The sequence below is a fragment of the Leptodactylus fuscus genome, chromosome 9 (genome assembly GCF_031893055.1).
Source record: "Leptodactylus fuscus isolate aLepFus1 chromosome 9, aLepFus1.hap2, whole genome shotgun sequence".
NCBI classification, from domain to species: Eukaryota; Metazoa; Chordata; class Amphibia; order Anura; family Leptodactylidae; genus Leptodactylus; species Leptodactylus fuscus.
This window is the reverse complement of record NC_134273.1, coordinates 61910916-61929706: the sequence shown is the minus strand read 5'-3', so window position 1 is coordinate 61929706 and position 18791 is coordinate 61910916. Positions and strand designations below refer to the sequence as shown.

Here is an 18791-nt window from a genome sequence, read left to right as displayed (position 1 = left end):
AGTCTGGTATCATTAACCAATTTAACAGTCCATGGCAATCTTTACTTCATTCTAATATGTTCCTTCTGTCACCAGAACCGATCCTATAAACCTAGCAGATAAATAAGACCTGCAGTTTCCAGCCAAACACTACTCCCATCTCCCCCGTGCATCTGCTCATAATGGGGACAGGAAAGTTAGCTGCAGCCAGACAGCAGCCCAACTCATCTCCCATCAGAAGAAAGGATTGTGCGCGGTAACGTTGGCCTTCTGCAAGCTTTTTTTTTCACCCAATATAATTTGTCTGTGAAACGTTAGTAGGCCCCCATACACATCACACAGACAAACAGGGAATCCATAGGAGGTCCAAGGTTTGGTAGAATAGAGAGGTTTCATTAAAGGGAGGCCTTCTTTCTAAACCCTAAACCGTTACGTGCTGCATCATGTTCTGCACTTTCCAGCCATACCGCCCCGTCAGCTTTCTCATTGCAAAAAAACCAAAGATATAACCTCTCAAAAACCAATTCTTAGTACGCACTAGTCAGGGAGGGGGCTCTTCGGCTTGTTAGCCATGTAGCCTGGGTGTTTATTTTGGCATTACAACACACCAACAAAGTGTGATTTACAAGTTTCCCACATCAGCTGCCCCCTCCTCATTCTCCAAGAGCGGTTGCACTTGACCATGGCTGAATAGCCGGCCATGAATTAAAGGCCGTGCACGGGGGACATGCAGAAGTCCCCCATGTGCCGCTCGTGCCTCCATTGCCCGAACAGGAGCTATGGAAGCAAGGGCTGCAAAATAGGACAGAAATACGACCTGTTTTTTATTTTGCAGACTATTTTGTCAGCCCACACACGTGACCATGTAATTCACAGTCATGTGTACAGGCCCATAGAAATGAATGTGTCAGTGTATTATCCGTGAAATACACAGATAGCACACTGATCACGGCCACGGTCGTCTGCAGGGGGCCTAACGGCACCTGAAATGTTTCTCAGGCACAGTTACGACTACCTCTGCCCAAACTTCTGCTGCCTTTTTGTGCGCCCCCCTCATGCACCTGTAAGACAAAGCGTCCACGCAGCCATCTCACCGCTCAGGGCACACTCAGGGTGAGACTGGCCAAACTAGGTTTATCATTTGCAGGTACAGCAGCAGAAGTTCTAGCAGAGCCGGCCATGAGTGCACCTGCGAGAGATTAGTTATGGAGGGAGGAGGTGAAGCTGACAAGGGGAACTTGTGGCCATCATGAAGAACCAAAATAACTAGACTGCATGACTAACAAACTGAAGTGCCCCCCACCCCACCCAGTGACCAGTTGAGCTACATCTGCATACATCTAACTAGTTTTTAAAAGGTTACAACTTAGATTTTTGTGATCAGAAAGTGGACTGAGGGACAGGAGTGGAAAGTGCAGCTCATGAAGCTTCTTTGGGGGACGGTCTGAGGTCAGAAACAGACCTGACAGGGTCATTCTAAGAAACGTGTGAGTTGTTTCCCAACGCAAAAGATGCGCAAACGGAACGCGCGCAGGCCAGACTATAGGACGATCCTATTACCCCCAACTTACTACACTACTGGATTATACGCTTAACATCTAAAACTCTAATGAGGAAAAAAAATATTGCTTATTAGCAACATCTTTCCAGCCTATATACAATATTCATTTTGTAACAAAATAGTTGGAGGGCAGCATATAATCCCACTGTGTTTTCTTATAAAGCAACAGCAAAGTGACTTTTAATGCAGTTTTATCCTAAGATGTAAACATCTTTCTTCCCTTATTTAAGATGATGCCAGGTTCACAGGAGATGTGAAAACTAAGTGGTTCAAAGCCTTCATGTGGCACATTGGAAAAAGGGTCTCCGCTAGACGAAAGTAACAACAAAATCATCAAAGCTTCAGATTTCACACAAAAAGCACACTCTACAAACAAATCTTAGGGGTGCTTCAAAAAGTGTTTACCTTAAGGAGGTCAATCTCTTTGATACAGTCTGCTCTTGCCTTGGCATCCATCAAATCAAAAATCTGCGAGGGATTAAATAAAGATGAACACGAGGTTATTTACAGAGACGCCATTAATGTGGAGGCAGAGAGAGGCGGCTATATGGATGACTATGATGTGACGTGTTCGGATTGTGTAACCGCTTTCCCACCGACAGAAAGTTTGCGGCGCAAAGAAAACCGTACGGTATGCAAATAGACAGACACAAGATAATGGAGGGAGGGAAACATCACATGGGCTCTATCCCATTTTTACTGTAGTATCCCACAATTAAGGCGGCTGAAACCTCTCCTCTGATGACAACGTGTGGTACTGTTCTTTGATTCCAGCTTTCTGTGTCTCATACTAAACAAATGTGAGCAGGATACATGAAACAGTCACTGTGGGCCTTTCAAGGAGATAAAGCTTGTGAGCTGCCCTTGGGGAGAAATGCTCGGAGTTACAATCACATCTCTTCTATGCGGTGACAGCTCCCTCCCGAGCAGGATGGATGGTGAAATATGAGGACACACAGTGACTTGTCATTGGAGCCGCTCGCACTGCGATCTGGCTGGAACCTCTGCCATCAGCTGGGAATGTGACAGGATACTTGCAGCTACTTTTTGGTACTTATTGCTTCAGCTCTACCTCAAACCTGTTAAAATATGTATAGGCTTCGATCTCTGACATGATCCATTTGTGGCCACTAGGACTTCAGTATTTCCGATACTCATGCAAATGCGTGGACTGAAACTATATATAATTTGCATGAGCAATGCATCAGAAATACTGAATACATACATACATATACAGTATATACAGTATATATATATATATATATATATATATATATATATACACACACACACACACACACACACACACGAGACATATTGAAGTATAGAAATAAGCAAACCTAAGCAGAGGAGCGGTCATCTCTCTTGACAGGTCTGCTTTAGTAAATACTTACCGTATATACTCGAGTATAAGCCAAATTTTTCAGCACAGTTTTTGTGCTGAAAAAGCCGCCCTCTGCTTAGACTCATGCCGCAATATCAATGTATAGAATCTCCCATAAAATGGTGGGGGGAAAAAAGAAGCTTTTAAAATAAAAAAAATAAAAAAAGTTGTAAATCCCTCCTTTCCCTAGAATACATATAAAAGTAGAAAATGACTATGAAACACATACACATTAGGTATCCCTGTGTCTGACAGTGCCCAGTCTCCTGAATATAGGGGATCTGCTGTGCTCCTGTTCCGTCGGGAAGGGGTTAATAAGAGCACTGCAGATACCCTATATTCAGCCAGACTGAATTCCAAGTGGGGGGAAAAAAAAAAAAAAAAAAGTCCTCAAACTCAGGGAAGGGGCAGACAGACAACCAAAATACCCCCTCCCCAGCACCTACTGCACCCAAAAACTCTGACCATTTTAATTTTTGAAATTTTCCAGTAGCTGCAGCATTTCCCCCTAGGCTTATACTCGAGTCAATAAGTTTTCCCAGTTTTTTGTGGTAAAATAATGGGCCTCGGCTTATATTTGCGTCGGTTTATACTCGAGTATATATGGTACATTCTCCAGAAAATACCAAAAAAATAAAAAATCTGCATTGTGCTATTCCTCTGTTATTCCTCATGGAAATGTATAAATAAACTGACAGTCATTTTGTATTACTGTTCCCCTTACCAGTGAGTTGTTTCCCTATTGTTTTGGCAAATCAGTTCTGACACCCTGTGAGACTCTTAACAAACACGCTAACACCAAGTTGTGTATTGCTGAGAATTTTTGATTATCGCAACGAAGTTATGACTATATTATTGAGAAGATATATTTTAAGTTAAAAAAAAAAAAAAAAGTTTCCATCAGAATGATTTGAAGGTCTATAATAGTCTGGAGTGATATGTGGAAGCTGAACGTCTACTTATACCAATGATGTTAGCAAACCCGATGAAGGACCAGTCTGAAATTGGCTTTAATATACTACATTTTAATAGCCATAAATTTAAAATTTTTCTATAGCTGCGTGAAGCCTTCTTTTAGGCCCAGGCCCAATGTTTCTCTAACGTAGCACTTTGGTCGCAGCGTTTCCGGCACAGCAAAAAACACTGCGTTTTGCAGTACCTGCAAATTAGCCAGAAATGCTGCATTTCTGCAGTGCTGCGGTCTCTTCAGTGTATACCAGGCACTATGCCATACACTGTGGAAAAGTCAACAGACCAATAACTAAAGTGCAAGTCATTTGTGCAAACTGCACGTGTGCAGAAAGCAACAATGAACCCGGATGCGGTCTGGTAACTGAAAAGAAAGACCTTACCCAGTTTGGGGGCCCATATAAATGGCAGAGACGAATTATTATCCTGTGCAGTCCAACTGTGGATTTGCAAGCCATAGCTCAAAATGTACAAAATAACATATCAGAAAAATCACAAAGGCGGCTTTGAAATGCTTCATTCTAATGAAAGGAATCTCCAGCAGAATAGTTGAAACAAATCCACGGTTCTTTTCAGTAGTGAGTTTTGCATATTGTAATAGCGCTCGGAAAGCTGCTGGCAGCTGTCATTCACTGCAAACACAGAATGAGCCGATCTCCCACAAATATATGCAGATGTTATGCAGATTAAAAGGGAAGCGGGACTCAAAGTCAGGGATGTGTTAGTAAATGAGACGACTTAGCAGTGGGGAAGGCTGCCGAGCTCCAGCTCAGATTCTGTTATGGTCTGGTCAATAGGCAGAAACATCATATAGGTTACTCCTAAATGAGGGAGTAGTCTAGACATTACCATGAAGGACAGAATATCATTCAGATCGTCTATGGATATGTATATATCGCTTATTAGGGCTGTGTATATATCATGGATCTAGTTTACATTCTATCAAAAAAAACACGTACAGACTGATGCTTGAAATCAAGTATATGTTATGCAGATAATACCCAGTAAGATATACAATGCTGGTAGAAATAAACCTACACAAATAAGATATAAAATAATAAATATTCATCAGAGTTGTGGTTACATGAACGGCAAAACAAGCATGGTTCCAAGTCTGCCAGACAAAGCCATTCTCACCCCTCTCTACGATGTGCAGAGGTCCTAATACAGAATATGGACGGGACTCTGCTTCATTTTCAGCTTTCCCTTGGTTTATGTTAGAAAGCACCTGAGAAGTCTGTATTCAGATTAGTAGAAAATAGTCACATGGACCTGTTTTCTGAGAAGGCTGGGGGGGGGGGCATAATTTCATAGGCCTTATGGCCAGCGCTCTGTGGGACCTACAACCATATTCTGATATTTTAAAGAGAATCTTATCTTTATAACACAGTACCAGGCTAACGGTCCAGGGTGATACAGAAGCAGAAGTATCAGCAGTTAAGGACATGGGTTAGAAATGGGAGATGCACATACGGCTCCCACTCCCAACTGTGCCTTTATCTGATTCAAGAACAGACCTGGTGACGTAAAACTAAGATTTGCTGGTATAAAACGACACCAGAACCATGGTTCTAGATGCAACAAAGCCCAAGGTATCAGTGTCTGAAGTTATCCTCTGAAACAGATCGGAGGGCGGATTTATTGAAGCTTCTATTCAGCCTCTATCACATTTTTTTTTTTTTTACATCCGTTTAGTCTGCTTATGATTCGTTGAAACTTTCACCAAGTAGCCGTCTGTCGTGAATCTGCCTTAAGATCAGAAAAACAGATAGGAAACGGTTCATTTAAGAACCTATTCAGTTCAATGGGTGTTTAAAACAATCCGCAGGTGTCCGTTTTCAGTCATTCCACCGTGTATCCGCTTCTTCTGGACGAAGACCAAAGTCGGACTTGCAGTGAAGTGAATGGTTTTTAAAAGAACAGTTTCCAATCTGTTTTTCTGATCTTAAAGAGGACCTTTCACTGATTTGGGCACAGGCCAATTCCAACAATGTTTTCATGATCTACAATTAAATATATTGTAACGTTCATGGAAATACTCATTTCAACGGCATTCCAGATACATTCCTTTAATGAAAATTATGTTTCGGTATGGTTTAATTTTCATCGCATAAATCCATCCAAAAAGTAAACAGGTCTCATCACTGAACTATCGCTTCCAGTTTTGTAGAGATCACTTTTCAGCAGACAAATCTTTATCACCAGCAGGGTTATGCTAAAAGTGACGCTTAGGTTCACACTTGCGTTCGGGTTTCCGTTCTGTGTGTCCACTTGGGGACCCAAAAGATGGAAACTAGAGATGAGCGAGTACTGTTCGGAACAGCCGTTCCGAACAGCACGCTCGCATAGAAATGAATGGACGTAGCCAGCACGCGAGGGGTTAAGCGGCCGGCCGCCGTCAAAGCGGAAGTACCAGGTGCATCCATTCATTTCTACGGAGCGTGCTGTTCGGATCGGCTGATCCGAACAGTACTCGCTCATCTCTAATGGAAACCTTAACTGCGGACCCCATAAACTATAATGTCCATTATAAACCTAGAGGCAGATGACTAAGGATCCAGCGAAGTCAATAGTTGATGATCGCAGTTCACCGCCTAGAGAGCTCACACTCTCTTAGGGTAGTCAATAAGGCAAATCCAGACCTGAATTTCCTATTGTCAATGTAACTGCAACTCTTGCGAGATAACTGGATATCAGATTTCAGGAGATCCAGCCATTTATCTTTACTCGGTGTTGGGAAGAAATATATGTCTGTATAAAGGGTTAATAGTAATCGACATCAGCGATCTGTTTTTTCACTTGATCAACATGTCAGGAGTAAAGGTTGGACTTGATGGATTTGTGTCTTTTCTCACCCTTATCATTTGTGTAACTATATAGACATGTCGCAAAACATAAAAACATTATAAAATGCTTTAAATGTTTCCCCATTTGTAAAAACATCAAATAAACTTATTTTCAACATAGTCTGACCATGAAATCTAGGACACTGAAATATACTATTTGTGACAGTCGGAATCAAAGACAGCAAATAAATGTCTTACCTGGACCTTTTTTAAAGCGACAGGTACTCTATCCAAAAGACACGTGGCTCTGTAGACTTCACTGAACTGCCCCCGTCCAATCTTCTTCTCAATCTGGAAGTTGGCCAGTGTGTTATAACCCATGTCTGGGCGCAGCGCTTTCTAAACACGTGAAATATAGAAAATACGAAAGCAAGTTATTGGACTGAAAAATAAAATCTAAAAATGAGAAGGGGGAAATATACACTGAATATATGAGAATTGACTTCCACGATACCAATAACTAGAATAATAATAAGCTGACCGAGCAATGCAGATGTGGCTAAGTAACTGGAGCCGGACAATACAACATTCTGACTCACTTTTTAAGGTTACAGATCACAGCTCTATTGGGATTTTCATTTTCCGGTTCTATAACAACAGAAATCCTGATGGGCAAATTGGTCATATGACAGACACAAACGTATCCTAATGGATCCGCTGACACTGGGGTCCTTCATATTTTGACAAACTATGTGATGGACCCGCCATAAGATATGAACATACCACTTTTTTAACCCCTCTGACCCAATAAAAATAAAAAAAAAACCTCAATGATCCCCACTGCTGTTATGTTCATGCTTACCAGATGCCCATTGGGTTAGAGGTTCATGGAGAAATGGTTATACTGCTTAAAGGGATTCTACCACTAAAACGTTTTGTTTTTGTTTGTTTTTTTTTGTGCTTAAGACGTCGGAATAGCCTTTAGAAAGGCTATTCATCTCTTACCTTCAGACGTAGTCTCCAGCCCACCGTTCCGTAGAAATACCGTTTTTTACCGGTATGCAAATGAGTTCTCCGCAGCGATGGGGGCGTCCCCACTGCTGCTAGAGAACTCTCTCCAGCGACACCTCCATCTCCAGCTGCAACTGCGCCTCTTCTGTCTTCCGTCTCAGTCCAACCTCTGACACCTGCGCAGTACACTCCTGTACTGAACTACAGGAGCAAGAGCGGCCTCCCAAAAATGGCCGCTGGCCAGCCACAGTACGCTCCTGTATTGAACTACAAGAGGAAGAGCGGCCTTGGTCCAACCTCCTGCGCAGGCTTTGGAGGTTGGACCGAGACAGAAGAGGCGGGGTTGAAGCAGAAGATGGAGGCGTCGCTGGAGAGAGTTCTCTGGCAGCAGTGGGGACGCCCCCATCACCGTTTGAGCGCTGAGGCCCGCCCCCACTGCTGCGAGAGAACTCATTTGCATACTGGTATAACCTGGTATTTCTGTAGAACGGCCGGAGACCATGTCTAAAGGTAACAGACGAATAGCCTTTCTAAAGGCTATTCCGATGTCTTAAGCACAAAAAAAACTGTCTTAGTGGTAGAATCCCTTTAACCCATTCTGCCCCCTTTCTATAAAATGTCATGTTGTCAGGCAAACCCCTTATGATACATTTTATTCTACACTGAAAATATGTAACCTGAGGATAGAGTGGCTAGTGGATATAGTATACACGGTGGCTCAGTGGTTAGCACGGCAGCCTTGCAGCGCTGGAGTCCTGGGTTCGAATCCCACCAGGAACAACATCTGCAAGGAGTTTATATGTTCTCCCAGTGTGTGCGTGTATTTCCTCCCATTCTACAAAGACATACTGATAGGAGAAAAAAATAAAATAAATTTTAGCCTTCCATTCAGAGGAATACCCTCAGGAGGCTACACTGCAGGTCTGCCGTTCTGTAAGGATCCATTGGTAACAATATGGCCTCAGTTACCGTACAGTTTATTACCTCTGATGTTTAGTATCAGAGCTGCAGGTTTTATAGGCCAAACTCCACAGAAGTCATTTCTGCAGGACACAGTATAGCGGTCTAGTCTGAAGACGCATTTAACCATCACGGATATTTTTCTTTTCCTTCACAGATAAATTGGTCATATGCGGTGCTATTTTTACAAAGGTTAGACAGTGTATGTGACATTCAGAGGAGCTTACAACAAAACCCTAAATGTGTAATATTCTGAATCACCAGCTATCAAATAGGAGCTTTACAACATAGGAGTGAGAATGGTCTCGGTGAAGATGGGGGTGCAATGCAGCAAACAGCCAAGGGAAAGATTATACACATTTTGGATCTGTTTGGAAAGTGCAAATGCTTTGGATACAGCAAATATTACATATAACAAGGAAAGATGTGATATTCCTTTGTTCCAAGAGATCGATGAAAAGAATATTAAAGGTAATGGGAGTGATCGGCAACCCACGCCCTACATCAGTCTCATCTCTGTGAATGAACAGCAAAAATTGGATTAAAATGTGGTCTTTTTGGGAAGGGGGGGGGGGGGTGGGGGGTGGGGGGGTGGGAGGATGGTGTTCAGAAAGATGACCTGTATACATAATATCTGGTGGTAATCTGGTCTGGATAAGGGAGTGGTCTTCTCAGTCAGGCGGTCTTTTGGAGAGCTTTACTGTACTTGCTGATCGTTTCCCAATATATGGTTTCTGGGCCGGTGGACAAGTCACACTACTGTACATTTCCCCTGCTGGCCACAGATTTATTTGGGAAAACTAATTGGTTGTGAAGTGAGGAGCCGTGTCTGACGAGACGCCATCTTCCATCTCTTTAAAGGGGATGGTTGTCCCATAAAAGAAACATTCTGGGGCAATTCTTTCATACATCAAATGGTTACTTATCCCAGAAATTTATAAATAAATTGATTGACATTTGGGAGTTCCTGATCCCCCTTCAGAAAAGTATGTGTCCCAAACAACTCTAATATACCGATTCATCACTGACACATATATGGCAATAATCAAGACTCTATGTTAAACCTGCACCCAATTCTACAGCAACAATACATCTCTCCTATAGGTCTCCATCTAAACCCACCTAGCTGAATCCTGTAACACATTGCAGAGAGGAACCCAAATAGTAGCAACAGTGTATATAACATAACACTATCCCCAAGTCCATCCATGGAAGACCAAGGCATACAGCGCCTCTACTGGAGCCAGCGAGCCTCAACATTGGGGGAAGGAGGGCTCAGTAGGGTCTATCTCATGCTAGAGACACAGAAGGCTGGTCGGTCGATCCAATATTAAAACACAGATGGTTTTGGCTCCATTCACTTGACTATACACTGCATTAGCAGTCTTAACACCAATAAATGGGATTGTGGAGAGAGAGTTTCTTGCTTCATATATACATATAACAATGCCCTACTTACTGATTATATAGGTTTATGGTCAACATCTGCTATTTATAGGAATTTACCACCATCTAGAGATCCCTATGTTAAAGGGATTGTCCAGGATAAACTGATAATTAACTCCTAAACAAGACTTCCTTCCCCACCTAACTTCTAAGTTACTTCAATTAAAAAAAAAATAAATCTATAATTACTCATATCCCTGGAGCGGTCATGTGACCACCCCAAGGACACTTTCTGATAATTCGGTAACATTCCGTTTCACTGCTTGTGAAACAGAACGTCACACTTACTCTTCCTCCTCCCCTATGCCCATCAATACTTACCAAGCCTTCCTGTGTCCAGGGTACGGCTCCTCCCCTCTTCCTGTAGTGGGCGGAATAGGTTAGCCAGGGGAATGGAGAAGGGGCTAGTAATGAGCGGGATCGATAGATTTAGTAAGATTTGAAGGGAGGAAGGGGCTAGTAATGGGCAGGATCACTAGTCAATGAGAGGCTTAGTGAGACAATGAGGGTGGGAGGGGCTAGGTTTAGTGAGACGGAGGGTTTTGTAACAGAGTGAGAGATGAAGGGAGGCCGAGTGAGAGGGAGTTAGTGCAACAGCTACACAGGAAGCTGCACAACAGGAAGTTACACCAGTAAACAAAGGGAGAGAATGCAACAGCAACCAGAGACACTCAGAAATCACTGCAAACACTGCTAAAGGTATATGGGTGGACTCATTAACCCATTACTATTACTAACAGATCTTTATATAAAAGAAAAGATATTATGCCTGGAAAACCCTGTCAGTCTCATTTATTATCAGATTCGTTTTTGAGTATTTTTATATATTTTGCATCGAACATCTTAGGAAAACATCCCTTTGAACAAACAGAAATTGGACTATTTATAATTATTAGCTGAGTCCAGGTTTTGTTGTAACTTATATTTAACGCAAGTTATATTCTCTAGATATAGCTATATATGCCCTAGAGGAGTTACAGACCAACCTGAAAACACACACAGTACCGTTTGAACAATGTGAGAACACGTAGGGACACAAAAACTAGTGACACCCGGCTAGTTTATTCATACATTTCTGGGAGGAATCCATACAACACAGAGTTATAAGAGTAGAAGCTCCAGAATTGTGATTTCATGAGAAATAGAATTATTTACTAAAACAGAAGTGTTGGGAGGGGTGACAGATCATCTTTAAAGAGGACCTGTCACCAGGTCTGAAAACCCAATGACACGGAGCCTATCAGATGATGTATGTCATTGGGCTTTGCAGACCCGGTGACAGGTCCTCTTTAGGTGTGACACCAGTTTAGATCATGCACAACCTAGTTTTCAACCTTGTTCCTTACTGAAAGAATAAGGGAACAGAAAATAGTGAATTGTCAGTGGGACTCTAAGAGACAGTGAAGGGAGCTAAAAAGAAAAAACTTAAAAAATATATATATATATACTGTGTATATATATATATATAAGACATGGTAAGATTATACGTTGGATATAACACACTGTACGAGGAGTTACCATTTACTAATTTCTACATTTGAAGGCATTGTGAATTTTTCTTTGGCGTCAATATATTTCACCTAAGGTGTATAATAACATGGTGTATCCTCAAAACGTCTTGTGTACCTCAAGAGGCAACAATAAAGATCATCAAGAAATCTTCATGTGCAATCACAAAGACATATGTAGGAAATGAAAAAAAAAAAAAAACGTGATTAGACAAAACATAGCTCCTTCACCGACTTTGAGAACGCTTTCCAAGTTGACAAAGATTAGCGTGAGTCTCTAAGACACAGTGACAGCCGCATGCTGAGTCCAAAGTCTGGCTAATGTGTTTTGGCATGCGAGTTTGTAATCACACATTTACATATGCAATGACCTATATTTGCATGTCAGATCACACAGTGTCTGGCTTGGTTAGGGCCAGGCGCCTCCCTGAGAGAGGAGACCAGAGTGGCTGGCCAGGGCCAGAGGGCCAGGGGTTTGCTCTGTGAGATAGGGTGAAGCTGCCTCCACTCATTAGGCTGACGAGCCCTGAGCATTAGACACTTCATTAGAGGTAATCTGTTTAACAGTGGGCAGTGTATGCAAACTTCACAGCCCAATTTTCATCTTCCCATCCGATGCCTCCCCCACAATTCTTCCTTACAAAGGGCAGTGGGGTCACCGAATTAACAGTCTGTCGCATCTGCACTGTCACAAGAGTTCTGGACTTAGACAGTTCTACATCGATAGAGGCCTCATTTTCTTCTAGGAGGATTGCAGTCATTTGCACAACATTTTTGGAAAAATGAAGAAGGCCCAGGATCACTCGCTTGTGTTAAATATGGAAGAAACGCGAGATGATGGATCAGAATCTCATATACTGTAGTACAAATCTATTGCTCCGACAAGGCACAGACTCGGGAGACAGATGGGATCTTTTGCATAATTTTGTACAATTTATAATAATTCATACAAAATAGGTCCACAGAAGGAACATAGAGAAGGCGCTGGCTCATAACACTGACACTCATGTCATGGGTATGTGTAACAACCACTGATTCAAGAGATGCCATACATATTTTAGAGCTGAATTGGAGCATTAGTCTGTCTCTATAGCTCCCATAAAGTGTATAAGAAGTGCACAGGCTTGGTCACCGCCCCCCATGGGCTTCTCCCATGATGGCAGTGTGATGGCGTCCCTGTTCTAGTGATCAGTGGAGGTAACAGCTGTAGGCCCCAGACCTCAGTGCTGGGAATCAGAGCCCCTCTTTAGAACAAAATTGAGAAACTGAACTTTAGCGACAAAAAGTAACAGAAGGATTATTGAATACCTTACCAGTAAAATAGGCAGCAGAGGAAGGCTAGAAAATGCAAAAAAAAAAAAAAAAAGCACTGAGGCTTAACTGAATTTGCCCCTCTGTTCCTGCGAGACGCTGGCTGCCCCCGCCGCTGCCACCCTGTAGTCACATCACAACTGTGGCATACCAAGTGGCAGTAGAGACAGGCACCCCAGTGCAGGAATGGAGGAGAAGGTACAGCTCAGTATGAAGGCGTTTTTATTTTGTAGCCCTCCGCTGCTGCTTAGGAGCTTCCTTAAAGGGATTCTATCATTAGAATCCCATATTTTACTACTAACACGTAGGAATAGCCTTAAAGTGGACCTTTCATTGATTTGGGCCCAGGCAGTTCTATATACTGCTGGAAAGTCAACATTGCGCTGAATTCAGCACACTGTCGGCTCTCCCGATCTGTGCCCTGGGTAAAGAGCTAGCGGTCCCGGTACCGTACCTCTTTACAGTCAGAAGGGCGTTCCGCTCACTCTGCTGACAGTGCTCGTCCATAGACGAGTATTATCAGGATGGGAGTTCCTCCCCGCTCACACTGTACAGCGCTATAGCTGCTGCTGTGGAGAAGGACGTACCTGACTGACTGTCAAGAACGCCCTTCTGACTGTAAAGAGCTACGGTACCAGGACCATTAGCTCTTTACCCGGGGCACAGATCGGGAAAGCCAACAGTGCGCTGAATTCAGGTCAGCTTTCCAGCAGTATATAGAACTGCCTGTGCCCAAATCAATGAAAGGTCCTTTTTAAGAAAGGCTATTCTTCTCCTACCTTTAGAAGTCTTCTCCGCGCCGCCTTTCGGTAGATATTCCCGCTTTTCATCGTTATGCAAAGGAGTTTTCTTGCAGCGTTCAGGGCTTTTCCCTGAGTTCAAATGTACTGCGGGCGTTCCTTGTACTACTTGAAACCTCTCCAGCAACACCTCTGTCTTCTTCTCTGGACCGCCTCTTCTCTCGCCCTCCCATCGCATCTTCATCCAAAAGCGCCAACTGTGTATGTCTGTCAACCATTTAACCATTTTCCTGTGGCTGAACGAGAGAGGCCATAGGAAAATATCCGACAGACAAGTGCAGTCGGCGCTTTTGGATGAAGATACGATGGGAGCGCGAGAGAAGAGGCGGTCCAGAGAAGAAGACAGAGGCGTTGCTGGAGAGGTTTCAGACAGTACAGGGGACGCCCCCAGTGCTATTTGAGGGCAGAGAGTAAAGCCCCCATTGCTGTCTGAAAACTCATTTACATATGGAAGAAAGAAGAAATGTCTTAGGAACGCGGCACGGAGCAGAATAATAAAGGTGAGAGAAGAATAGGTTTTCTTAAGGCTATTCCTACGTGTACTTAGTTAGAAAAGGGAACTCTACTGATAGAATCCCTTTAAGTATAAAATCTGGCTTTATAAAAAGACCATTCCACCAAAAAGTTATAAGCTTTGGCAGCCAAAGTTTTGTGTTTAGCACTTGCAAGTAGAGGACCACAATGTGAGGGGACTGCTGCAGGTCAGAGACAGATGTGATCTTAAAGGGGTTTTCCCATGAAATTAACCAAGTTTAAATGTATATACAAATGCAAGTCTATAAAAAGTTCCCGCATTTAAATAATATGTTCATGGGAAAACCCTTTAACTCGTTTTATGCTGTAGAGCAAGGCAAGGGGTAGCACAGTACATTGTAGAGCAAGGCAAGGGGTAGCACAGTGCACTGTAGAGCAAGGCAAGGGGTAGCACAGTGCACTGTAGAGCAAGGCAAGGGGTAGCACAGTGCACTGTAGAGCAAGGCAAGGGGTAGCACAGTGCACTGTAGAGCAAGGCAAGGTGTAGCACAGTGCACTGTAGAGCAAGGCAAGGTGTAGCACAGTGCACTATAGAGCAAGGCAAGGTGTAGCACAGTGCACTATAGAGCAAGGCAAGGTGTAGCACAGTGCACTATAGAGCAAGGCAAGGGGTAGCACAGTGCACTATAGAGCAAGGCAAGGGGTAGCACAGTGCACTATAGAGCAAGGCAAGGGGTAGCACAGTGCACTGTAGTGCAAGGCAAGGGGTAGCACAGTGCACTGTAGTGCAAGGCAAGGGGTAGCACAGTACACTGTAGAGCAAGGCAAGGGGTAGCACAGTACACTGTAGAGCAAGGCAAGGGGTAGCAAAGCGCACTGTAGAGCAAGGCAAGGGGTAGCACAGTATGCTGCAGTGCAAGGCAAGGGGTAGCATAGTACACTATAGAGCAAGGCAAGGGGTAGCACAGTACACTATAGAGCAAGGCAAGGGGTAGCACAGTATACTGCAGTGCAAGGCGAGGTAGGCAAATTGGACAAAACTGAACATGTGTCACACAAGTCTGTGCAACACTGTTAATTCATTTTTTACTCATACTGCTACTGTTCAACTGGGTTTGGGATGGGAGAGGGGGATTGTAAGGTATATTTAGGTCATTTCTTAAACATTTTGATTTGACCCGCAATTAATGGTGAGGCCCAGGCATCAGGGCGCCCATCTGATAACACCCCAGACAATGAAGTTTGTGAACCCCACCTCTTGAGGCGCACAGAAGTCTGCGGCAGGGAGTAAGGGGAACAACAGGATGAATTTTCCTCATCTACCCAACTCCTACTGTAACTTCTCAGGGAATAAATTGTACAACTGGAATACACGTTACTCCCTTTATGCCTGCAGTGTATTAAACTTTATTAGAAGACTTACAGCCCATTAAATAGGAGACACCGCAGTCATTCATTAAGAGTCTTAATAATAATGTCTTGACTGAGTGGTCGTGTAAAAAGTGAGCGGCGGGGGTTAACAGGATTTTTTTTTTTCTTAATATGGCAAACCTGCAGTAAAGATTATATACCGTATTCATCCCACTTGTCTGTTATACGTCATAAGGACATTATAGAAAGGAAACCCCTTTTTAGCAAGAGCTGAGTGACATGAAAGGACCCAACCAAAGATCACATGGAGACATTTGCTGCAGAACCAAAAAGATCAAAATGATATTATTTCAAAACTGAAAACTCAGAGCAGAGCCTCACAGCTTTATTTGTGTGCAAGGAAATATAGAAGGGTGCGCGTTTGTGAATTGCTGGCATCTCAAACAATTCATACCTGTGGCTGAAACGGAGGGACAGGTGGTCCCTGCATGGCCGGACACTGCTCCTCCATTCTTTTCACACAGGCCCCTCAAAGCTCTGCAAGGACACACAATAGTATGTGTAAGATAATAGCTACCCATGTGGAAGCAATGAATGAATAAGGTCTGTATACTCGCACACATACAATGCACAAGCATCCCCCGCCTCATAGTCCATAGTGAATTAGGTACCAAAGCAATGAACTTGCAGCAAGTCCTAAATAAGCCTACATTCACACTGTTCTTCAGTCCATTGTTCTCATCATTGGTAGAATCAGAACGACTGACATAATGACTAAGGCCGTGTATGACACCTCTGCCTCTGCACGCGTTAATTTACTTCAGTGACCCCAGCCACAACAGGGACAGCAATATGACACGTATATATGAGGTTTGACGCTTGCTCATGGCCCCATATGTAGGCACCTGAGTGGGATTTACAATTTTGCACTAGGAAACCCTTCTTGCTTTACCACTTACTCTTTTAAGTGCATGAAGTCACCACTAGGGGGAGCTTAAATCTCCCCTAAAATCGGTCAGGATACTGGATTTTTTTTTTTCTGGTAAATCACATATTTTTGCTTTTAGAAGTCCAACATCAAGATTTCAGCTAGAGCAAGTTGTCTCTAAGGAGATAAAGCATCCTCGTGTTTGTGATTTATCATCTATAAAAAGTCTATGTCTTACCTATCCGGAGCGGGTTAGAGAATAGAAACTGGTTGCTTGTTATGGGCAACAAGGTCACATTCTCTGCGTGATACTTTTAATACATGGGGAAAGAGACAGGTATCAGGAAGCCATGAACTCTTCTATTGACCCCCTATAACAACACTTCCCACTGCTTTGCTTCCATACCAAGAAGTATTGCTGAGCGGTTGCTATCCGGTCACACGTCATACCATTTATTAGGCTGAAGACACAATATCATGTACCACAAAACAAAAATATTCCACAGCCCAAGTTTCATAAGCTCATGTGGATCAAATCGATCCAATGTGTCAATGCCATGATTAAAGAGCTCACACTCAAACGTGTGAATTTGGTTTTCACTTCCTGCGCTGGTATTGCTGTAATTTATGGACATTTTTTCAATTAAAAGTTCAGTTTTATATATTTGAAGACCTCTGTGCTGGATTTTTATTATTTTAGATTTAGTTTGAAGACACAATATACCAGGTAAGCCCCCCTGTACAGGCTTCATCCTTGTCCGCTGCAAGCTGCAACAAATGCCATATGCATCAGAGCGGCAAAAGAAAGCAGATATATATATATATATATATATGGAACAATGAGGACAAAGGGCCGCATATTGATCCCTCACATCTACATCTGTATCACTCAGATCCTACCCCGTGCAACATCTAGGAAACTTTCCATGGCTGTCCATTGTCCCCACTATACCTAGCAACAAGCACTCCCTGCTGACACAATGGCTCACATTTACTAATAGTGAGTGCACACTTAGGCAGTAGAACACGTCTAGCGAGGCGAAACATTTTAGCCCAAACCAGATGCCCGACATTTGCGTAAGTTTCGAGTGCTAAGCAGAATTGTAAACCTGCGCCAATACACACAGCGTGCTTTTAGGTCTATGCCACATTACATGAGAACTGGGATTGAAGGGATTGATGTACAAAGTCCCCTAAAACATGGCGCCTGCAGATGGACGAGTTACACTCACCGGCCACTTTATTAGGTACACCTGTCCAACTGCTCGTTAACACTTAATTTCTAATCAGCCAATCACATGGCGGCAACTCAGTGCATTTAGGCATGTAGACATGGTCAAGACAATCTCCTGCAGTTCAAAGCGAGCATCAGTATGGAGAAGAAAGGTGATTTGAGTGCCTTTGAACGTGGCATGGTTGTTGGTGCCAGAAGGGCTGGTCTGAGTATTTCAGAAACTGCTGATCTACTGGGATTTTCACGCACAACCATCTCTAGGGTTTACAGAGAATGGTCCGAAAAAGAAAAAACATCCAGTGAGCGGCAGTTCTGTGTTCGGAAATGCGTTGTTGATGCCAGAGGTCAGAGGAGAATGGCCAGACTGGTTCGAGCTGATAGAAAGGCAACAGTGACTCAAATAGCCACCCGTTACAACCAAGGTAGCCAGAAGAGCATCTCTGAACGCCGCACAGTACGTTGAACTTTGAGGCAGATGGGCTACAGCAGCAGAAGACCACACCGGGTGCCACTCCTTTCAGCTAAGAACAGGAAACTGAGGCTACAATTTGCACAAGCTCATCGAAATTGGACAATTGAAGATTGGAAAAACATTGCCTGGTCTGATGAGTCTCGATTTCTGCTGCGACATTCGGATGGTAGGGTCAGAATTTGGCGTCAACAACATGAAAGCATGGATCCATCCTGCCTTGTATCAACGGTTCAGGCTGGTGGTGGTGGTGTCATGGTGTGGGGAATATTTTCTTGGCACTCTTTGGGCCCCTTGGTACCAATTGAGCATCGTTGCAACGCCAAAGCCTACCTGAGTATTGTTGCTGACCATGTCCATCCCTTTATGACCACAATGTACCCAACATCTGATGGCTACTTTCAGCAGGATAATGCGCCATGTCATAAAGCTGGAATCATCTCAGACTGGTTTCTTGAACATGACAATGAGTTCACTGTACTCCAATGGCCTCCACAGTCACCAGATCTCAATCCAATAGAGCATCTTTGGGATGTGGTGGAACGGGAGATTCGCATCATGGATGTGCAGCCGACAAATCTGCGGCAACTGTGTGATGCC

At 43.4% G+C, this 18791-nt stretch overlaps 1 protein-coding gene across 2 annotated transcripts in view; it reads right to left on the bottom strand.

Moving 5' to 3' along the window:
• Window positions 1-18791, bottom strand: part of NEK7 (NIMA related kinase 7) — a 64987-nt gene that overhangs the window by 32019 nt on the left and 14177 nt on the right. The window contains exons 2-4 of one of the 2 annotated variants that reach the window (XM_075287423.1): window positions 16015-16097; window positions 6938-7078; window positions 1946-2008 (exon numbers count right to left, since the gene is read on the bottom strand). In XM_075287423.1, the coding sequence (XP_075143524.1) occupies window positions 1946-2008; window positions 6938-7078; window positions 16015-16071 (261 nt within the window). In that variant the 5' untranslated portion in view covers window positions 16072-16097. The remainder of the gene's footprint in view (window positions 1-1945; window positions 2009-6937; window positions 7079-16014; window positions 16098-18791) is intronic. The other variant, XM_075287424.1, reaches the window with a different exon arrangement.